This window comes from Plutella xylostella, chromosome 2, assembly GCF_932276165.1.
Source record: "Plutella xylostella chromosome 2, ilPluXylo3.1, whole genome shotgun sequence".
Taxonomy (NCBI): Eukaryota; Metazoa; Arthropoda; class Insecta; order Lepidoptera; family Plutellidae; genus Plutella; species Plutella xylostella.
This window is the reverse complement of record NC_063982.1, coordinates 3,442,503-3,467,327: the sequence shown is the minus strand read 5'-3', so window position 1 is coordinate 3,467,327 and position 24,825 is coordinate 3,442,503. Positions and strand designations below refer to the sequence as shown.

The window sequence follows — 24,825 nt, the reverse complement described above, 5'->3', positions numbered from 1 at the left end:
AGTTGGAATGTGCCTTATTATTTTTGAATTTCGAATCCCGAATCGACCACGCGTGAAAGTTTGAACTTCGAATACGATATTTAAAAAAAAAAATATCCTGGATAAATATTGTGTAAAAGCTGTAAAAGAGTACTATAATATCGTTTGTTATACATATATGTTGTAAGGAAATAAATCCTAACTAATATTATAAATGCGAAAGTAACTGTGTCTGTCTGTCTGTTACTCTTTCACGCCAAAACAAAACTACTGAACGGATTTGAATGAAATTTGGTATACATATGGTCTAGACCCTGAGAAAGAACATAGGCTACTTTTTATCCCGGAATTCCCACGGGAAAACTTTTTAGGGCGAAGCGAAGCTCGCGGGAACAGCTATGTACATAAAACCATAAAACTATATTGATATCTGTGCTTTAGTTAAATTGATCATTTAAAAATAATTATTTTTTACACCAACTGATATTTGTCCCGTCAAAACAACACGTAACAGCGATTAAAAGATGCAAAACACTAGATGAGTGAGGAAGAGAACTTTTAAGTAACAGTTTTATTATATTATATTACCAAATTTTAATTGATAATGACTCGACTTTCGTTCTTGGGTACTTTCCATTACGCAACCTGTAACCAGACGAAATTACCATTTGTTATGTGATAAATTTAATATACTGCGTAGGCTGAGATGGAATAACTCGTACTATGTCCGAATAGTGGGTGCAGCAATGCACTTTTGCCTACCCTTCGAAGGGTGAGAAAAGTCGTGTTCTATTGTGTACTTGTACTAATTTATGTGTCATAGAGACTTTATAAACAAATCGCTTTTATCCAGTGGCTACCTAGCTGTACGGATCTAAGTATCTTATTTTAAGTTCTAAAAAAAAGCTCTAGATTAAGTAATACTGTCACAACTAGTGATGGGCCGAATGTGGTTTGACACAACTACAAATTTTAGTGAGTACAAAGGTATTAAAAATAGTCCTGTAACAAAATTATTGTCTTTAAGAAGCACAAGTAGGTATGTTTAAAAGCTAAAAAACGTTTATTAAGAAAAGCTGAGCGTTTATTAAGAGGCCTGTAACGTGCCTATACTACTTTTTTATAAGCTGTCAAAATAGGAAGTCTAAGAGAAATGTTGTGTGTGACTACTTTCGCACGTGTTAACCGCTCTTGCGCAATACAGAAAAAGATGAATTAATATTATAATCTCAAAATGGCGGGCCACAGACTCACTTGCACGACTTTCTAAAGTTATATTTAATTCATAAGAAAAGGCCTGTTTTAGGCGTGACGCGGTTGCGTCACCGTGAATAACAAAATATTAAAAACGTTTATAATTTAATCTTCATAACAGTTATTTGGAGAATTAGTTTTTAAAGAGTTAAAAATATTTTTAAATTTTCCGTCAGGCTTCGTAAAAACCTGCACACTTTACCAACCCACAAATGAAATACTAAACAATAAACCATTTTTTTTATATTTGTGCAAATAATAAATAAGGGATTGTGCTTTACAAAACAAAAAAGTGCTTAAAAAACATGCATTACATGGATAAAGAGGTAATAAAGATGTGACTGCTTTTAAACGGGATATAGGTCAGTGAATCAGCAAAGCAACCGCGTAACTGATCTAGCCCAACAGCCCATCCCTAGATGCTCTGCCATTTTTGATATTAACAAAAAATTACCTTTAATGCTCCCACCTGAAGTGTGAGGCTGCTGGCTTTGCTGGACATTAGTCTGAGCTTCCAGCTTGGTGCTCACTGTATTCCACATCTCAAACATGTTTATCATTGTTGGTCCCCACGGGTCGTGTCACTATATCACGGTATTATCAACTAGTGGAACGCGCACTGTCATCCATTTTTCTCGAGCGCACTAAAAAATGCAAGTGTCAAGATTGATTGTCCAACGTACAAAAACTTAAGGCTACAGCACTGATCCCCGATTTTTAATTTGTATTGCGTTTTGTTATGTACTATAAATATTGTAATTATCAACTATTATTTGCTATTATATAGTAATTATATATAAACTTTCTCAAATGGTCAACTAATGTAAATATTATAATTTGTATGTTTTTTTTTATTTATTATTATTATTTTTCAAACTACTTTTTTATTCGGATTAATATCAGTCTAGAATTTCGTTCGTAAGGTTTTGGGTTTTATTTGCTTGGATTATTTAATTGGATATATTTTAACGATAATTATTTGTGAGTATGTATTTTATAATTCAAAGGTAAAAACTATGTTTGTGATTAAATATTGCATATAAACTTAATAAACTGTGATATTGATAAACTTTAAATGCTTTCGGAAAACTGTTGTCGAATATTGATGCGACCGGCGTTTCATGTGAGAATCTCCTTGTCCATTTTGAGTTTAGAATCATTTAAGGCGAGGCACTTTCTGAAAATCCGTTTTTTCCTCTTCATAGTTCGCTGGGGCGCCAATAGCTTCTATCCGGCCAGTGCTTCGTTCGAAACTAGACCGCGGCGCCGGCGGGTTCATCACTCCCGCGAGCCACCGACATCCCGAATTCGTAAATGGAACGTTTTTATTTTAAACTTTTCGGCAAGGCACAGCCGGCTGATATTCTTTTTGCGCTTTTCTTTTGTTTTTCGCAACTGCGCCGTATTTTGAGTTGGTTTTTAGCGCCGTATTCGTATGCACTGAAGTGCAGTTGCAATGTGGGGGCGTTTTCAGCAGCGCGGGGGTGGGTAGGAAGCGCCGCTGTGTACTGCGCATGCCTGAAATCGATCCTGCGTGGCTTCGCTGGTGGTGTTTCTGACTCTACTATTCTCTGTGCTGTGTATATGGAGTGAGCTATGCACGCCTGGTAATTCTGCCGTATAGTTATCTAATAGTGTGTATGGTTGACTTGTACCGTGCCTGCCGCGTCTATTATGTCAGAGACTTTGATGTTTCTTTTAACGTGTGTGCTGGAGTGCCGTGGCTAGTTTATGGACCTGTCCTCTTTGTTGATTTGAGTTTTTTGTTTGTAAGTGCTTGATAGTTGTTGGATCTTATTTGCAACAATAGAAGTGGAGGAGAGGCACATAAAAAATCGATTATTGCGTTCAAAATAGAGATCTACTCAGTTTCAAATTAATGTATTCAAAGTGTATTTCACTTTTGTATTTTTTTATTCCAAGTATTTTTATCCTCGCCTACGATTAACTTTTAACCATACATGACGACTAGCAATCTGACCTATGCCTTCCTGAAAGCTTCTGGCTGGCAATGCAAAATAAAAGTAAATCTTATTCATATTCGAAATTCAAATAAAGAAGAACTATACCTATATCTAACGATTCTAACGTGAACATTGTCCGACCGCTGCAAGACGCAGCGACAGTAAGCATTACGCAAGATTACGTTGCGCCCGCGCACGCACACACACACACACACACACACACACACACACACATACACACACACAGCCACGCCCGCGCGTTTTCGGCAGCCAGCGTTCAAGGGAAAGCCGGAAGCGTGAGCGGAACAGAACATTCATATCACAACTATAGGGGGCCTAAGCGGTCAGTAAAAAACAACTAAAATATCAGTACGTCTAACTGAAGGAGCTATAGATCGTATTCAGTGACGTGCTTTGGGAGAGGCCTACGTCCATCAGTGGACTGCTGGCTGATGATGATAGGTAGTATTTCGTAATAATCTTCACTGACAATGAAAATGCCTAGAACTCAAAATTTTATTTTAGAGATTATTAGCATAAAATTATTACGCTTAGCGAATATAATAATGTTAATAAAACATAAATAAATATATAACTTCTACTTCCACAAGTCAAATGCGATTATTTAAATAAAAATCAGTTATATCTAAGATGTGTAGGGCACACAGGTTATATCTTACATCAATATTTTAGCATTTTTTTTCTCTTTCCAATGTTAAAACCGCTTTCCGCTGCCGCTTATGCCTTGAACTGGCGGTACAGAGTGAAAGTGGCGACTGCCAAAATCTCATGTGAAAGTGAGGGAGAGCTTGATCGATGCCATAATTATTATTACCCATTACGAGAGATACGCTAAAAGCCCAACCGGATGTGAGGATTTAAATTCGATGAAAAAAAAACGCATTCGAAATTCAAAAGTTCGTGCATTTTTCCGGAATATTTTTACGGGGTTTTTTTGACGGGTTGGTTTGGGACTTTGGGATAAGTAAGACTTGGCCTTAACTTGTGTTTATACTGTAAAATTATTTTTTCAATTTCACAGACTAAAACAATTATATTTTTTATTAAATTACTTATTTAAACAAACTTGTAGATGCAATTAATTTTAATATTGAATTAAGTAGTATAACTATCGATTTATTAATAACTAAATAACCAATCCTATAAGGTTATATTAATGTCGTTACAATTTTAATTATCTTATCTGCCTCTGTGGTCTAGTGGTAGAAGCTTCGCTTCATGACCCTGAGGTCCCGGGTTCGATTCCCGGGTGGGACCATCAATTTGTGTTTCTAAATTGTGGTTCTAAGTTTGGTTAGGACATAGAAGGCTGATCACCTGTTGTCCGAAACAGTGAAACGATCCATGCTGTCGGATGGGCATGTAAAGCAGTCGGTCCTGCGCCTGGCTCTCTCCAGTCGTGTCGGTCAATCCGTCCCATTGGGCTATGAGAGTGATGGAACAGAGAGTGCTCCTGTGTACTGCGCACACACTTGGGCACTATAATCTACTCCTGCGTAGTTGGCTGATCTCAATTGAGATTGGCCGCCGTAGTCGAAATTCGGCTAGGAGGACATTATAATTATCGACCTACAGGTCGTTACTTTAATGTTGTGTTGGTACCTACCTATGTACTTATAGTGAGGTAAGTAAGTTCTCTAAAATATTCAGTTATGTAGGTACTTGCAATCAATCCGTGGGAATTAGTAATTATAGCAAAGGCTTTTAAATGATCAATTAGGTGCTTAAAGCAACAAAAAAAAATAACTTGGAGGACAGCTCACTTTTCATAAATAAAAAACAAAACTGATGGGTTGTTGATACAAATTTTGTTTATTTTTTATTTTCTTTTTGGAGTTGGAAATTTAATACGTTTTCCGCTATGCTAATTAGGTAATTTATTTCTGTAGGCGAAAAATTATTGTATACGTTATAAACTCCAATAAATATCATGAAAAGGGTTTTGATATAAGATACCCCAATAAAAAAAAAATATATATTTATTATATTATATTATGTTAATAATTATGCTGTCAACAGCATGTAATAATAAAAATCCGTAATACTACATTTTATACATAATATTTCTACCAACTCGATACGTATTTAAGATATCTCCAACCATCCAAGCCTAGAGATTACGCCAATAACCCTCCATTCTTCGGGGAGGCAGTGAGTTTTTTTACGTATATATTACGAAATCACGAAATTACGAAATCTTGAAACCCTATAAAATAAATGAGATTATAAAAAAAACAAAAAAATCTTATCAACAGTATACATACACACGTACATAATATTACATAGGTACATAGTCGAACCTTGATAATGTAATATTAATAATTTATTCATTATCAATTACTGTTTGGATGTTTTTGCCGCAGCACGCATGCGAAGCGCAAAACAAAAGAATACGAAGAACCCATTTAATGTACTTGATAATAACGAAATTCTTGTACTTACGTACATACATAGTTTGCTAGTCCTTCTAATACGCGAAATTAATAAATAATAAGTATAATGTTATTTTGCCGAGACTTAATATTTTTTGGGTGTCTCATCGTAAATAAATAAAATTATTAGGCTGAAAGAGGGTGAATCAGGGGCTATAGGTATATGCTTAAAAACTTTTGTTTCACGACGTAATAAACATCGATGAAAAGTATATTTGTTTCTTCATAGTAAAACGTCACGTGATTTAAAGCATGAGCTCTATGACATTTGTCAAACTACAAATTTTATTTGACATAATTGTATGTTTTCGAGGGAAAGCATCTGGAAAAGGACCTGTCAAAATTTGTTCAGAATGGCCCCCTGAGTCACCCCCCTGACGCTCAGTAACCCTTAACACCCTGTATAAGGGAAACATTAGCTTAGAAAAAAAAACAACCCGTAAACGTCGCCTTATCTGTAAACGCCCTTCAGCCCCGCGCGAGAAAAAATATTTCCCAAGTTTCCTAATACACAGTCTGTCTCACTCCCGCGCAAGGTCGACGGGTATGCGCCGTCCCGCTCGCACAGTATGCAATACGAGATCTCCATCCATGCAACTAAAGACCTTGATATGCATTTCGTGATAGATAAATAACTATACGGGTAACATTAATGTAAATACAATTTGCGATGCAAAATAAAAACCGAAAAAAATATACAAAAAATAGTTTTTTTTTGTCTTAAGTGTCGCCTTAAATGTTTTTTACGAAGTCCTTTCAACCCTTAATCGGTCGGGTTATTTAGTTATGTATATTTAAAGGCCGCAGCGACTGCTTTTATTAAGATTACAACATACGTCGAGTTGCGAAACCGATGGCTTGATAAACTACGCGCACACACTACACGTCTCTGTACGTAGGACATACAATCTGACCCTTAAGTACTAAATTACTCACGTCCAATCGGATGCATTTGAACAAAATCCAAAAATCACTATTCCAAAATCACAAAGTCCGTTTTCTACGTCCAAAAAGCACTGGCTGAAAACAATGAGGAGCGCGAGCGGATTTAAAAAGTCACACCGCCGAAAGTGAATTTGAAAGTTCTTATTTCAAAATTTCGCATGTGTGCGAACGCGGTTCTGAATTTGAAAGTTTGGCGCGATACGGCCGCACGCCTGCGTACTGCCGCTCAAACTGATTTTCGTAAGCGCAGGCGACGGGCGCCGCCACCAACAGCCAAGCCAGTGAAGGTGTGGGCCAACCACTCAATTTTCAAATTAAAACGCCTTAAAAACGTTCCAATCGTTAAACGTTTAAAAACTTGCATTTGGATTTAGAATGCACACCGCAAAATGCGGTTAAAAATTATATATTTTTTTATTTTTTTTGGGCGAAAACGTCATCGACAATGCGATCTGCGGCGTTGGCAGTCGCTTTCACTTTTTAGGATATCGTGCCTCCGAAAGAAAGTTAACCCTGGCCGCTAACAGATAAGTACTTACTGACTTAAAAAGTTATGCAAAAAAAGAGTATCGAAATTTTTGAAAGAATCGAAGGGGAAATATAAATAATAATATTTAAAAAATATAGGTAGATAATAAAAAGCTTTTATACCAAAATACTTTTGTTTATATAATCCATTATAATGTTATTCAGTTTATTCAACCTTCTTCACTTTTCATTTTACCCTAGAATTCTCTTTAAAATACACCTGTAGTTACTCAAAAATAGCCCTTTGTTATTTTTTTCGCCATCAATCATTTTCAAAACAGGAAAGACATTTTACTAACATTTCGTCAGACGACAGACAATGAGTTGACCTAAATTCGGCGCTATCGGTTAAAAACAAACAAGAAATGATAAAGTCTATTTGAATTAATTCTGTCAGGAGGTATTTCTTGTCAATTCCCTCATTAAATAGTTTATTAATATTCCCATCCCACTCATACTCACGAATTGCACCACTGTACTCCCTTTATTACAGGGTAGGCAAAGGTGCAATTCAGCACTCACTTTTCTCCCCGAAAAGTGAAAAGCACAGCTAGTGCTTGCGAGTCACCTCTGACTACCCCTTCAGGGATTACAGTCGTGAGTAGTATGTATGTATCCACCCCTACCCTGATTCCCCGCTATCGTCCGTCGACCTTTCGTTATCGAGTGGCTATCGCTATCGTTATCGCTCACTTATCGCCTCGAATTGGGTTACCGTGTCTGTTTCGTTTGTTTGGTACCAAGACTGCGATGTAACAATCAACAAATTATGTTACCACCCCCCCAGCGAAGGGTTTTCTTTGTAGGGAAACGGGTGTGGAAAAAATATGCATACAAAGTTTCTCCTACAACCTAAGGTATAAGTTATATGTTTAAGGCTGAATGTTATTTTAATTTTTTTAAATATATTTTTTTTTAAATCAGTAATTGACTGTACACTTAATTAAGAAAACTAAACTAAACTCTAAAACTAACTCATCTAAGATAAATGTATGATACATGCATATTCCGGTAAAATAATAATTTAGATTTAAATAAATTTCAGCCAGTGGACGGATAAGGAAGCCCGAAGACAGAGTAGTGTGGTGGTTTATAACAAAAACCACCAAGACTAATACTGACAAACTTTTTCACATTCTAACGCAACGCTTCAAACGCGCACGTTGTATCTACTCGCAAATTGCGGACTTTGTGTCAAAATGACCCCATCTTGTTAAAGATGGTCGGACATGCAAAATCCATTGCGGGTTAAAAAAAACCGGATGCCGGTCAAAGGGGACCGTAACAGGATTGTTCACTTTGACCAGTGGAGGGTCAAAACAAGTCTGTTTATTATTCTATTGCGAATTGATGCGAAATTAAATATTAAAATTGCATGGTGCGGTAATAGAATATGCGTACGAACAGTTATTGTTAGGGAGATTTGAGTTTAGGAGTATCTAACGTTCGTTTGACGAATATTTTAGCTAACCCACACGTGAAATGTGGAGTGTTATAAATTAAATTGGTTTTTTCATTGCTCGGAGTGTATTTCTGTTAAGTAGGTACCTACATACACTTTTTGTAGGACGTGTTTGTTGCACTATTTCAATCAGTGCTTCTACCAAACGTTGATCACCTGACCCCTTAGCATGAATTTTCATCGTGAACGTGACGTGAAATTACTTGATGAATTTTGTAGGGAAAAATTAATTTTTGCTACAGACCGCCAGGGGCGCTGTTCATATTTTCATACAAAATTACTCAATGAATTCTACTTCACGTTCACGATGAAAATTCATGCTAAGGGGTCTGATTTATTATTCGGTACCCTTAAACTTCTGGGGGGTCAGTCACTAAATCGATCTAATAATCGATCGAACGATCGAACGAGAATTTTCACGCAATCAGCATGATTATTACAACGAGATAAAGTCGTGGTTAGCGCTGCAGTTTTGTTTTTTTCTATTCTATCCTATTTTCCGAAACTTCGGAGTGCTACGCTAACCACGGTTCTATCTCGTTGTATTAAGTTCTCGTTCGTTCGTTCTATATTTTCCCCTGCTACACAATTTCTGGATAAAGAATTTTTTGTAGAATAAAAATCTAGATGTACTATTCGTATACTACACATAACGCTAGCTGCAAAACATTTGGTATAATTTACATACATACTTACAAATACGATTTAACATCATTTTCATTCAATAATTTTATTGCGAACGCCTAGCATCCGATAAGGTATCAAATTCTGCTGAAGAATAACAAATATAAATGCTATTTAAGTAAAATTTCTTTATAATTACACAAACACGTGTATTTAAAATGGTGCAAAATTTTGTGCTCCTATGCAATTTTAGCTGAACAGGAACCTATTTAACTGTATTGCTTTTTACCTATTTCAGTTTAATTTTAGCATGTTATGATATGCCTCAATGAAAGTAGCTTATGACAGCTCAGGGACCACTATCGCGAAGTCAAAACGAATTAACATTTAAGAAGTAATTAATGTGAAATCAAATACATTTTAAATCCGAAAATCGTTCTCAAAACCAGTTCGGGATGGGTAAACAGTTTCGTATTGTTCACTCTGTACACTATACAAATACATACTAAGCGGTCAGCAACTGACAAATAAGGGCGAGGCCCCATTGCTGCCACTGACTGACAAATAAGGGCGAGGCCCCATATCACCACGGTGAGAAACCCTGGCCCTGTAGCACGGGGCGCTAATAAGACGTGACAAAAGTTCGTGTCGCTAGCTTGTCAAATCTGTCGTAACTTGTATGGATCTGACAGATGTTTGACAGGCAACCAACGCAGCTTGTGGATTGTTCTTGCCAATGAGTCGGTGGTGGTACAGTAGCTAGCCTTTCTACCAACAGACGATTTGTCGAAGCGCGATGTTGGCGCAAACTATTACCAAATTGTGCATATTTGGCTTTGCTAATTCAAGAGAAAGTTTCGTAACATCCTGTATATTCTAAAGTTTACACACTTAATCACAGTTTTTTTGCTATTCCATACTAACATAAATTTTCATAATCTTCATCATAATATGCTCACGATTGTAATCCACGAAGGGGTAGTCAGAGGTGACGACATGCGAGCCACCCGCTTTTCACTGTACATTTTGTACTCACCTATCATATTTTTTATTTTTCTATTTTTAGATAGTTTTATTGGTGGGAATTTAATAAATGTATAGGTAATATTAGCCCCGGCGCGGCGTAGTGTGGGTGGGACACCCTTCAGCTCTATGGACCAACCACATCAGATAGGAAGACCCAAGACAGACCATATCCAGCAGTGGGGGACTACGGGCTGATCATGATAATAATGATTATTTTTACTTGGAGTTCATTACCGAAAGCTAACCTATTAGAAAGGCATTGTTGGTTGCTGAAATATAGCATACTTATGTGTAGATTTTCAGCCATGCTTCAGCGACTTACCTGAAATTAAACAAAATGTTATGATAAGAAATGTTTTATGGCTTGAAAGTAAATAAAAATGAATCTAGCTGATTTTATGAATATATGATCAAATTAACAGAATCATCGTAAATCACTATTTTATACTTGTTATTGCTAAAATCATCCATGATATTGTTGATTATTTAAGTTTAGGAACATAGTTTATTTTAAAATGTTTATTTTAGTACTTAAGTAACTTCTACTTTATCTTTTACTTACACTAATAAGTTTGAGTAACAAAATATTTACTAAAAATATCTTGCAAGCAATTAAATAAGTACCTAGATATACTAAGTACTAAGGTACCTAACTAACTATAAGATCAATGACGTGACAGCAACTCATTATTTCATTATTCGCGTACTCAAGGCAGACAGTAAATTTGAACAAAGCGCAAGTACTCAACTATCATCTGACACTAAAGAAACAGGTTCCCAGTACCCAAACATAACGGGTCCTACCATTCTCGTGGTACGGTCTCATCCCGACGCACACATGCAAACGTTCCCTTCTGACCCGCACGCACACACAGACATGTCAACAGCTGTGTAGCGAAACTGTGTCAGTGTACCGCTAGGCGAACGGTACTCTGCAAAAACGCGGCGCTGCTACCCGACAATAGATGGCGCTGTTAAACAGTTTAATGAGATTTGGGGTATGAGAGTTTGATGGTCGTTTGTTTTTTGTATGTAAGTACACATTACTATCTTTACTGCTACTCTTGATACGCAAGACGGTTATTCATATTGCGTTAATATTGTGCTCGAGTCAGAACCAATTTCAATTTAGATTTGGTACTCTTGACGTCTATTTGGTTACAATTCGGTTTCACTTAAAATTTGGTTATGATTGTTTGAAACTGTTTTATCGACTTTGTGAAAGAATGAATGAAAAGGAAAAAATAACAAAAACTGTCGTGAATAGTGTCAAGTTGACACTATCGAAGCGTCTGTAGTCGAGCGGGCTTCAGTGATCGTAACTGATCACTGAGGTTAAGCAACAACTGGCACGGTCAGCCATTGGATGGGTGACCAATTTCAAGTGGTTCTTTTCTGGACGCTTCCGTGCTTCGGACGGCACGTTAAGCTGTGGGGCCCGGTTGCTGCTTCGGCAGCAGTCTTTAATCCTAGTCAGAGGCCTGTACTGTTTTTTATTTATGTAGCCTTGATGTATGTAACAAGTGTATCATTTGTTGGTCTTCAAATAAATAAATAAACTCTTTCAGCACAAGCTTGCTTGTGTTGGGGTCCACCAACCCGCACTAGGCCAGCGTGGTGGACTAGGCCTAAACGCTTCCTTCATGAAGGGCTCTATGTCTCCACATAGTTCATCAAAAAGTTCTTTTGTGAGGCGGTAATTATCGACGAACTCCGCCTGTCCCATTTCCACTGCTTCGTCCAAATATCTCACCATACGCCGCTGATTTTTGCGCCTCCGGATATCTCTTCGCTGCGCATTGCGCTAAATCGCTATTCGTAGTGCTAAATAAGCCATAACACAGCATCTTTAGTCTCAAATACCAGTACCACACAAAACCACACAAAATCGCCACTCACAAGTACAAATACAAGTAATAAAGTTAATTTTTTCTTCTTGCCTTAGCGATTGCGTATATCCAGTTTGTTCAATATTGACAACTGTCAAAATGGCGGTCAAGAGTACCAACTTGCGTTCGTAACCGAATTTAGACTAGTTCACCCGAAAACCACCAAATACGGTGGGCAAGGTGGCGCTACCATCGTGTTCCAGAGTACCAAATGACTCGAAGGCAAGCGTGACACAATAGATTGCGCGTCGAGAGTACCACTACTTTTCACGATACATTACCAATAAATCCTAAACTTTGTTTACTTCATTGATCAATAATATAGGTATTCCATTGAGTAAGAAAGGAAGACAGGAATGACTAGAGATGGCGGTTCTACTTTGTTACAAAAAATACCCCACTACGAGATATTACTGAGATTAAAACGGTACCGCCACTCGACACTAGATGTCGCTGGCGGTCGTAAATTACCTCTATGTAATTGAAAATAATTAAATGTAGAGATCCTGTCGCCCCAGTAAGGTTCATATGGCATGTGTGAAATGTGCTGTAACTGTTTATATCACAAACAAGTATTACTGGTAGAATGTAATCTATTATGTACTTGTACTTTGATGTAAGTATTTATTAAGTAAACTTCGGGCTTCTCGTTAAAGAAGCACTTATAAATACACAATACAAATTCCTTTTATGTGCACCAATAGCAAAAGTTACAAAGCAAAACGTTTGTAATAAAATAGCACAAAGAGGTGGCCTTATTGCTTACACCAATCTCTACCAGACAACCTGTCAATACTGGGTGAAAATTATTATTACTTGGGATATTTTTTGTCTGGTAGAGATTGCTTTAAGCAATAAGACCGCCTTTTTTGAACTATGTTATATATAAGTTGTGATTTTGTAATGTTTTCTTTAATGGTGCAAAATAAAGAGCTATTCTACATTGTATTCTATTCTATTCTATTCTATTCTTTTTCATACTTTATACATAGATGGACTTTACCAACCAATCCATCGACGTCTAATTCTATTAGTAACTGTGAACGAAGCCTTATTTTCGTTAAAATAACATTATACTTGAATGTTTGGTTTTAATCCCTCACGAAAATATAAAGTTGTGATACGTTTTACAAGTGTGTATTACTTAAGTGTATTAATGTTTATCACACCATAGCTTATTATTAGGGATTAAGTAGAAACACAACACAAGTATAAATTAAAATCTACTGTCCTCACATATATAAAATATAGACGACTTGTAACATCTTATCCAGGATGAGTGTCAGCTAACTCCATACCAAATTTCATTTAAATTGGTTCAGCCGTTTTGACGTGAAGTAACAAACATTCACACACACACACTTCGCTTTATAATATTAGTGGGATAATAATAATGTAATGCTATATGGATACGGCTTTCGTTAATGTAATTAAATCTTTATATAATAATTATTCTTCTTTGATTCTTTGATTCTTTATACCATGTCAACTATACGCTACCCCACCCTAAGTCATTATAACAATATCTATAAGCATGCTCTTAGATTAAACGGACAAGATGGAGTGTCAGTGTCAGTGCAAAACAAACGTCTCGACAGGGCCTCGAGTGCGAGTTTTTTCACCTATCGAGAAAAAACTCGCACTCGAGGCACTGATTTTTATCAGCCTCACCCACCCAACATCTACCACTAAGCTCTTATTTTGGATTAGTTCGCTTGAGAGATTTGTGACTTTGTTTATTGGTATTATTTTATGGATGTCATTCGGTTTGACACACTATCTTCTTCGTATATATTGTTTATCTCTAATAACCCAAATGATATATTTATCTTATTACGATCTGTCAGATGTCAGAGACACAGGAAAGTAGCGTTAGATTGACACAATCATACAAGGGAGGCCCGGAGGGTAGATACACAATTCAATTATTTTGCCATTTCTAAAATTAAATAACCACTACACCATTCGGTTGTCAAGTAGGCAAGTGTTATCGTTATTACATTTTTTTAATGTAATAATAATTAAACATGGTATCCTCTTATATTAAAGTATTATTGATTATTGATTCAAGGGCAGGGCAGTAATTCAATATTTTTTTGCTGTACTACTTTTAAAAATTCGCAAATTTTATATCAAACATTAATTGATTTATTAGGTCACGTGATTTATAACTATGGGGGAAAATTATGTACTTTACTATTGCAAAAAGTCCGGTGACAAACATACTACATATAAGTACAGTAGGTAAATACTTAGTAGAGAAACTATATTTTCGCAAATATTCAAAATCTTAGAACAAAACTTGCTCAGTAAAACCCCCTGAATCACCTTCTTTCGGGTTTTTTTTATATGCACCCTTTTTATCTTTATAAGAAAGCATTGATGATTTCAGCAGTATAGATAACACTGACCCCACGTTTGGGCGCCAAATTTGTCATATTAGTTCCACGTTGGGCGCCAAATCAAATGAAATCATAAATTATATAATTTTTTTCATCAGTCATTAGTCTAAAAGTAGAGTTAGAAGCATGGTGTCAATGTCAATAGCTTTTTTATGCCAACTATTTCCATGTAACATGTAAATGTATTATCCGTAGATTCTATTTTATTCTCTATAGAGGTGTAAGTACCTGCATATAACTCTCTCGAATGGAACTTTGTGCATATCCCCAAGGTTTAACTAAACTGCGGGTTGGTGGGTTCACGTATCTAGATTTCCTAAATCTAGATATGTCGGTTTCCTCAAGGTGTCTCCCTTCACTGTAACAGCGATGTTATACATTGTACTTAAATTCAAAGAACTCATTGGTCATACATGTCAGCGCCGGGATTCGAACCCGCATCGCTGGCGTGAGAAGCGGGCGCTTACCCGACTGAGCTACCACCGCTCTGTTATACAAGAAAAACCAGAGTCACTTACTTGTCCAAGAGGAGAGGAACCACTTCACCAGCATCATCGGTTAAAATCAATATAAATTATTATAAGGGTTGACTGGAAGAGATCGCGTTGAGGCGATAAGTCCGCCCTTGTATACGAGTCTAGTTTAATTGTTATACCTATGTATTTTGTATACAAAAGTGTTTAAATAAAATAAATAAATAATAACTCAGAAAACAAATGCCAAACATGACCTATTTCCATTGGAAATGTGTATTTATTTTCATATAATACATACGCAACATCGAAAGATAAATGTCCGCCATTTTGATTTTGGTGAACCACAAATTATTCGATTTATTTGCAGATCATTGGCATAATTGTTCCATTAATTGAATCGGGCATGCTTTGTGGTGAAATTATTGTTGCTCGTTAAATTTTGTATTTAATGCATTATGGTTATCAGGATCATCATCAACACGTGACCGTCTACTGTTGGATATAGGCCTGTAACATATTACATCCTAATCCTAACTAATATTATAAATGCGAAAGTAGCTGTGTCTGTCTGCCTGTCTGTTACTCTTTCACGCCAAAACTACTGAACGGATTTGAATGAAATTTGGTATACAGATGGTCTAGAGTTCTAGACCCTGATAAAGAACATACACTACTTTTTATCCCGGAATTCCCGCAGGAAAACTTTTTAAGGCGAAGCGAAGCTCGCGGGATCAGCTAGTACTTAGATAAAACTTTAGCTTTATACTCATTAGGTATGTGTTACAATATTTTTTTCCTCAGCATAATCGTACTTTTAATGTTATGTCGGGCTATTAGGCCCCACAAAGAGTACAATGTGTAAAGTAAGTAATCAATAAATGGTTAGCATTTCAGACCCTGACCTAGCGCAGCCCCCTCAGCCTAGACAAGCCCTAGAATATTAACTGAAAACCACTTTTCGTTTATAGCTTGTCTAACTTAGCTTCTCCATCCACCCAAAGGTGTTCTGGAAGAAGTAGCTTTAAGTGATAAGACCACTAGTTCTACCTTTGTTTAAGATCAAATTCCGTAACTGCGACATTGTGTACAAATAAAAAAACTGTGTATCAGTCTATGAATGAAGATTTTACACCCGGGAGCAATGAAAAAGTTCCACCTGCCATTGCCTAGCCTGAAATAAATGACAATTTATTTTTATTATTTATTTTTATTTTATTTATTGCCTCGATACAAATTTCGATCCATTTTCATACGTAACTGGAACTTTTTCATTGCTCTTGAGTGTGTTATTGTGTTAGGTGCAACATTCCAAAAGATAAAGAACTCTATGTATATTTGTTTTGCTGGTCCTAAATATAAATACAATATTTCCAACACTAAATTTAATGAATAGGATGTTGCATCTATTTACGTAAAATAATTAGAAGACATCGAATCATATCCTAAAAAAAACTTAAGTACCTAAGAGTAAACATCAGAAAAAAGTAAACATTATAATTATAATTAATTATAATCTATTATTGTATACAAATAAAGAATATTCTATCTATCTATTATATCAATATGTAGATGTGGTGTAAGCAACCTGAATGTTTCATGAACTACACTACAACACCAAACAGAGTGAGAGAGACAGCAAGATGCATTCCACATCGGAGGGAAGAAGACAGAGAATGGCCATGAGGAGACATGAAACACGACAGTTCGAACAAACCACATTACCATCATTACCTGACGCGGTCGTCGGCGAAGACACCGACGCCGAAATGGTAGTCGTCGTCGGTGTAGTCTCGCTTGTCGTCGAAGTCATTTCGACGATTCGGTCAACGGCGATTTGATTGCCCGTAGACTCCTCCTGTTCCTGGGTCGTATCCATACTATTTTCATCGATGATCTGAGGAGGACTCGGCACGGGATTCTGTGCTAAGTCATTAGCAACTATCACGTTGACTGTCGTAAGAGATTCTAACTCGGCCGATTCTCCCAACGGATGGCCATTGTCGATGTACACGGCGGCTGATCGAGCGCCGAGCGTCTCCATCACACTTTCGGCCAAAGATCGAGTGGACATCTCATCTATGTCGATGTCCTGTTTGATGTCGATGATGATTTGGTGGCGTTTCGTCCCACTGCCAGATGGAGACTGGACTTGGTGCACGCTGACCTGCGCCTCTGTCCCCGGCTGGGACATGTGGTGCTGGATGACGTGGGTGAGATGTCCCTCTAACGTGTTATCCCTGTTTCCCGCCATCTTGGGATCGATTCGGTCGCGATTTATTTATACTTGACACGCCTTTGTTCTCATCGGTAGCACAACACTAGATTTGTAGATTTAAATTACTAAAAGCACATAGAGAAAAGATTATTTTGTTTCGAGAGATATCAGACTTATAAGATTCAGTCGAGAATGTTTTTTAAAAATTATTGCGTGAGAGTCAAGCACTATACTAAACAAGGACTAATGATAGGGTTAATTTATTTTCTATAAGTAAGTAAATATTGCGTACGCCCAATCTTGATATTATTTTTAAACTAATGAACACGATTATCACACTGCTTTACTGAACACACTCTGATGATAAACTCCCTTTTCATATTGCGTACATTGTTTTTTTGTTTGGCCCCACTGCCCCACTGCAGGCTGCACAGCGCAGGTGCATAGAAACTGGGTCAGGGGTCAAAATCCGGAGCCAAAACTGGAACTACCCGATTTCGAAATTCGAACGGCGATTGTGCGTGATTTTAAATTCTTCTTCTAATTTTAAATGGCAGTGTTGGGTCGAGGCACTGGCTGGTTGTGTGGCGTCTTACATTGTCTGTGGTTTTGTTTTTTTTTCGAGGCCTAGAGACACATTGACACGGTGTCCTATATTCGCGCGGTGGCGGCGGCGGCGCGTCGTAGCCACTGGGAGGCCTACGGAAGCGTAGCGCTACGCCGAGCTACGGCGCCCGCGTAGCCGCACAAGGTAACACGCTTCCCGGGATAGGCTAAGCTTAAGATTGCTTTAGAAAAATGGATAAACCTTTATGCCGTATGTCTCTTGATTCACAATGTTATTGTTATTTTTGAAATGTTAATTGTTTGTCTGATACAAAGCGTAAGAAAAGGATAAAGACAAGTCAACGTTGTTTGCTCCATGGAACTATTATTTTAGTTTTAGAGTATAAGTTACATTTTATAATTGGCATCTTATACACCGCTATTTCATGACTATTATTGGTAGTAACTTTAAATAACATTTCTATTTATGTTGAACATTCTTATTTTTGCGGCACTAAAGTATATAACTATAAATTTACTTAAGTAATATTTAGATGTATACTCAGAGGTTCCGTGGATTTCACTGATTTCTATATCGGTATTGTTTTTAAGTTTTTACTCAAAAGAAATAACAAATTACTCAATTTACACCAACATTCAACCACTTCACACAAACACTTCCGGTTTTCCACACTGTCACTGCCGGGAAATTTCTTACCGTGTGCGTCGTTTTCTGGCTAAAGACACGTGCGAACGCATGCGTACTACAACGGTGTTGTTGTCTCTTTCACTCGCGATACGTCTGTCTCGCTTTCCATGCTTCGATCGTTCAAAATGACGAAAAAACATATAATCGAATTTATGTCTGTAGCACCCCTATATGTATAGGCGGTGAAGGCTGGTACGGTTGACAGAAATTAGGGAATTTGTTTACGAAATTAGGGACTTATTGATTGTCAATGCCATTGCTTGTGTTAAGTATTTAGTGCATGAAAAAATATATTATTTTAAGAAATAAATGAGAAAATCCCATGCGAAGTGTAAACCTTTTTATGGCATTATTCATGTTTCATTTTAATTAAGTCTTACTGTTTGATTTGGTACAGAATAATGTGCTTTTACAGATCAAATGGCAATAAACGCACTTGTGCTTACCCCTCGATTGCCTAAACTGTGAACTATACAGGGTGGAAAAAGAAGTCAGGCACTGAAGGGAAACTACATAAAAAATTATCAAGACAGCTCATTTTACATAAACAAGACATACATAGTATGTCAAAGTAATTTTTAAATAGTTCGTTATTTTTTAACACTAATTAACAAAGAACGGAAAAACGGACTACTATTGCAAATATACGAGTAATAAATAAATAAGTCACAAGGTACTCTGTAGGATAACTTAAGCATTCTAAAAATAAGTTTGTTGAAAAAAATACTTACGTTTTTTTGCTATCGCTACCCGTTCTACTACCTATTACGTAACTCTGGCTTGATGACAACAAAAATAAGGAAAGGCCTATAGATACGTTTAGCTTAAACAGCTACTGTTTTGAGCCGTATTTACTAATTATCTACTTACAAACGAAAATAAATTCTAAAAATGTACAACAAATGTAAATGCCTTGAGGAGGTTTTTCGGGAATTAAAAGGCAATTAGTTGTTCCCTGTTTACGTTTGGAGAGGTATTAAATAGCTCTTCGCATTATTCGAGTGGTATCTTGTGATTTGTAATATTAAGAAATACCTACTTTATTACGTTAGAAAAGAAAACGCATTTTGAGATATCTAAAGTTTTGTTCGCACTAAATTACTTGACTAAATTACTAGCCTATGCGAACAAGGCTTAAGGGATCTTGGCTTATCAGCGTAGACCCCTGAAGGCTTAGCACGGGGCGCAAGACATGTATGCCAAGGCGTGACAACAGTTAATCGTCGCTACGAGAGCGAGTGCGACGGAAAACTTTTGTCATGTCTTGACGTGCGCGTCTTGAGTTGAGACTTGAGACCCGTTCTAGGCATTCAGGATAATAATTATGCATTACATCCTAACTATTATTAATATTATAATTATAATAATTATTTAATATTATAAATGCGAAAGTAACTGTGTCTGTCTGTCTGTCTGTCTGTTACTCTTTCTCGCCAAAACTACTGAACGGATTTGAATGAAATTTGGTATACATACGGTCTAGACCCTGGGAAAGAACATAGGCTACTTTTTATCCCGGAATTCCCACGGGAAAACTTTTTAAGGCGAAGCGAAGAGCGCAGGAACAGCTAGTTTTAAATAAAATAACACTTTACAAAAGTGACAACCCTATACGCAGTGTTGCCTCAGGCAAGCAAGCTTTTCCGCTGTTGCTATGCGGCATTCTCTCAAGGACAGACAGACAATATTACAGCAAGGGCTTTTAAGGTAAGCGTCCAGCTTTCGGCATCGTACGGTCAGGTGCAGAAAAACCTGACCCCCCTCTCATAGTAATAATGTTTCTGAGGGGGGTCAGGTTTCTCTGCACCATACGCAAAGGACGCATCGCTTTCCGTTTCCGTTTAAAATCAGTCCGTTGCCATATATCAGACCCATCCTAATCCCTAAGAGCCCCAAGTCTGCTTAATTTTATGGTAAACTAATGACCCCATTAATTAGGGAAACATACTATTTTCATATGTTTTTACTCTGATCGAAGTGTTTTTAAAAATTTCCTAAAAATGCAAATTGTCCACCATAGTCCATAACCTAGGATAACGTCCAAAAGCGTCACCTAGGCACAACCTTGAATATAGCCTTCTAGATTCTAGACTGCACATAGGTCTATACAAGCTAGGTAAATAACGACATTTTCCTTAAATGCTAAGAATAACTAGAAGAGACAGGTGCTCTATAAAAGTTTTAAAGTGAAAACTGCTTCTAAAAGGTTCATTTCCGTATAATTATTATTTTCCTCATTGTAATTGTAAACTTTCGTCCCGTTTGGGCTACAATTTGTAAAGTATTTTTAGATCTAAATTTGAAGCCTTATTTGAAAATCAATAAGATGTAAGGTAAGTTAAGTATACTAGTATACTAGTACTAGTATTAGTAACAAGGCCATACTAAATTTCCATTAAAAAATCGAATTCTAAAATCTATGTAGGTACCTATACTTACCTAAAAGCACATTAGCGTAAGGTTCCAATTTAAAAGAGTGGCAAGAATAAGGATTAGGACAAAAATTACCTACTAGATAAGTATCCTTAATAGGTAAGTATCCTTTGTTCTATAAATTAAAACGAAAGGTTGCCTTAAATATACATTAATTTAAGAAAATAACTATACTTAATTAAACGTTATTAGGTAGGGTAAAACACCCAGTAACTGACCATGTGCCAGTAACTGACCACCTTCCTCTTCAACTCCAATAAATAAGAAATATAGCCAAGCAGGGCCATCTAGTGAACATCCAGTCTATTTTGTGGTTCATTGAGAGCATTACTGATACAAAAGATTTTGCCAGCCGCCAACAGATGGATAGTGAGCGATCGAAAAAGTTCAGTTGGCGCGCGAACCGAGTAAATTGGAGTTGTGACTAACGTATTTGTTAAGGTAAGTGAATTTTTTGATCGTAAAATTTACCATGAAAAAAATTGAAATCATTGAAAGAAAAAATTATACTATATAGATTTAATTATAAAGATTACGTTTTTGATGAGATTCAGCTTGTTATTTCCCGTTTGATTGTTTTTAATGGGGTGGACAGTTACTGGACGACAAAACAGCGATTTTCCAATAACTGACCACCTATGTCGGTTAATGGGATTTTTGGTTGAAGCTGAATTTGGGCAAAATAAGAACGTAATATTAAAGCTCATATGTGCCATTTTCTTGTGTCAAAATATGAGCATTCTATCTTCACTCCTTCCATTTACTGACATAGGTGGTCAGTTATTGGGTAAATTGGTGGTCAGTTACTGGTATTATTATATATGATATATTTTTACAGCTTTCAGCGAGATGAAAAAGCGCCAAGATAGCAAAAAAAAGTATAGTAAAGGCAATTCCACTAGTCTGAGACAAACTAGGATCAACAAGACATTCCAAAATAATTCAGGGTGACATGCAAGATCCTTTTAAAATATAGGGAATTCAAACACAAAGTCCAAGTTTGTTCCAGATTCGGTATTAGCTGATGAGGAAGACAAAAACGCTAGTGGAGCATACTATCAGCCTAGGCTGATTACCCTAGCACTAGATTATCCTAGGATAATGTGGATTCTCCAGGATAAAGACAGATGTCACCATTTTTCCTTAAAGATAATCCTTGGAGCAGTCCCTTCAAGAATGCAAAACCAGGAGAAAAATGGCTTTCACCATCTCACTCTATGAAAAGATACTCAAATGCTATCTTCAGAACAGCTGAAGGCGTACCTAACCAATGCCAGCGCTTGTGAACCAGATGAAATTGGTTCCCCGAGCACAAAAGCACTTGGCGAACAAGACCTCAATGACGCTATTAATGACCCAACCCGAATATACGTTACCGACGAAACGCGCCTCCACATTTTTCCAAAGACACGCAAAGCCACTTCAGCAAAATAGGAAAAAGAAAGCATCACTACAATGCTAGCACCCTCAGCCGGTGCACCAACACGCCCTTCAATGGCATTATGAACGGCCAGCGGATTTCAAACAGAACGGTAAAATTGGCACACAAGAAATGGGGCATTCTTCTATAAGTTGTTACCACGACCAACACCCCAGCCATTTGGAACCGATACCACAACTATCCGGAATCCACTGGCAACGCTATAATATCATTATCAGACACATTAGTCCAGCAGCGGAAAATGCAGAAAGTACAGCGATGTTCTGCTTCAGTGACGCCTCTTCAACGAGGCAAAGATTCCCTGTCCCCCTTGCAGAAATGACTACTGTCTGACCTGTCTTTGGCCAAATACTTACCTACGAAAGCACGTTTCAACAGCATACTAAATATTCCAGTTGAATCCTCAACAAAGTCATTGAAATCCCGTTCGTCAAGGCATCCATCTTTGTATCCTGAAAAACTAACCCCCAATATCTGATTCGGTCATAATTACAATGGCTAGCCTCAATGACTCTTTTAGCCGCACTGAAAGTCTCTGGGTGAGGTTTCAGCAATAATGAAAACCATCTGTCTCTGGTCCTACATCCTTGAAAGGACCGGCGGGGAAAGGGCCTACTTTTCCGGCGGGGAATTTATGTATTCCCAGGCCGACAATACAATCCGCCACGATTCCTCCTCCTCATCAGTTGATACCGAATATGGAAAAGACCGGCTTTAGCGCTTGGATTCGCTACTTAATATTTAAGAAAATGCTCGTTTCTGGCACCATGAATGCTTCATGGGCCTGTCCCACTGATCCTGGCTTGTTCCGGACAAACAAAATCGCACTTTCTATGACTTATCTGAAGGTACTACATTGGGGCCACTTAATCTCCCTGAAAGCTGTAAATTTAAAATGCGTGTTCACTAAGTGCATGTGTGTTTATTCCTTTGTTTTTAGTATTTAACAAAAATGCATAAATTTGTGTTTTTAATAAATAAATGGTTGATTATTAGGATAAAATATCATTTAAATTATGCATTAATCTGATTAATTAATTTAATGCACTTTTCAGTTAAGAAACCTTGAGCAAAAGTGATGTGTCACACATTAAAAGAGACCAGAGGATCGGTACTATTACATGAAGTAATCAAATAAATAAATAATAATAAGATTTAATCATAATTCAATTTTTAAACCATTTTAAATTGGTGGTCAGTTACTGGCATTGAGTGTGGTCAGTTACTAGATTTTAGTGGTCAGTTACTGGGAAAATCACTACTTTTTGTTTGCAAAAATATATAAAAAAATGAGTAACTTCTACATGTTTGCTATTTACTCAGGAATGTAGCTCTGTTAATCTAGTTTCTAAAATAAAAATCGGATTTAATAAGCAATAAGAATTGAGCCCGCTACAGATAAATTACTGGAACAACTCCCTTAAGGTGGTCAGTTACTGGGTGTTTTGCCCTACATACTCACAATTAATTTTAATTTAAAAAAAAAACAAATTTTATAAAAAAAAACTGCGCTAAATTTAGACTAACCTAACGCCATCTGTTGTCGGATAGCGGCATCAGATTGCAATTTGGAAAGTAAAACCGGAGATTCACGTGCGACTAACGGCAGATAGCCGAACTTCGGGCGTTGACCCGCGTTGCGTACGTTGCGCAATTCCGCAAGGAGGTACAATAGTAACTTGGTACCTCCTTGGTCACGTATGAATTCGATGTTCGAATTTTGGGCGCTGTTCGAATTTCAAATAGTTTTTTTAACTGTATTTTGGTTGCTGTCGGGAATGTTAATTTTATTTGCGGAAATACCCTAGGCTGTTACTAGGGCTAACTAGCGCCGCTAAAAAAATATCTTAGCCATAGAAGTAGAAAAATCTTAACTTCCTATTATAGCGTTTTACCAAAAAGTGCCATGTTCTTTGTCTCGCTAGGTAGGTAATTCTATTTTTTTGCTTTAGTAACGAACAAATTACCTAAGTACCTACTTCTAGATTTGACCGGGGAATGACCGGTAAGTAAAAATTTACTACACTCTCAGTTTTTTTATACAATTTCAAAAGTAGTTAGTAATATAACTATTTATTTATAATGTTGTAAATTTTTATTACTTACTTACTCTATTGTAGATAGGTTTATAAATAATTATAACTGGTAAATTTTTGCCGCGTGCAGTTGAGAGAAATAAAAAACTGTAAATTCGAGGTGGGCCAAGACCGGTCCCAGGAGGTCATTGAACTTTTTGGTAAAAAAAACAGTACTTACTTACTTACTATACTCTCTGAGTTATTGGTAGGTACAAGTTTACACATAGTAAGAAAATTATTATATTTTAATAAGTTCCGAAAAATAATATTTATTAGGTACTTAATACTTATAGTTTTCGTTTCGTTCATTTGGCAACATGCTGCAGGCTTTGGTGTGTTCATTTTATTTATTTATGTATATAAGTATACAAAATGGCACATACTTAGTAATACAGAAAGTA

General features: G+C 36.8%; 1 protein-coding gene across 9 annotated transcripts in view; it reads right to left on the bottom strand.

Annotated features, from left to right (window-relative positions):
* The window catches only part of LOC105394379 (probable nuclear hormone receptor HR3), a 98,788-nt gene that overhangs the window by 70,324 nt on the left and 3,639 nt on the right, over nucleotides 1–24,825 (bottom strand). For 2 of the 9 annotated variants that reach the window (XM_038111277.2, XM_038111288.2), the window contains exon 1: nucleotides 6,587–6,844. The exons of 1 other annotated variant lie outside the window; for it this stretch is intronic. In XM_038111277.2, the coding sequence (XP_037967205.1) occupies nucleotides 6,587–6,602 (16 nt within the window). In that variant the 5' untranslated portion in view covers nucleotides 6,603–6,844. Of the gene's footprint in view, nucleotides 1–1,687; nucleotides 1,878–6,586; nucleotides 6,845–16,733; nucleotides 17,892–24,825 lie in introns of those variants that run through there. 6 more of the 9 variants (XM_011566309.3, XM_038111270.2, XM_011566339.3 and 3 more) reach the window with 6 other exon arrangements.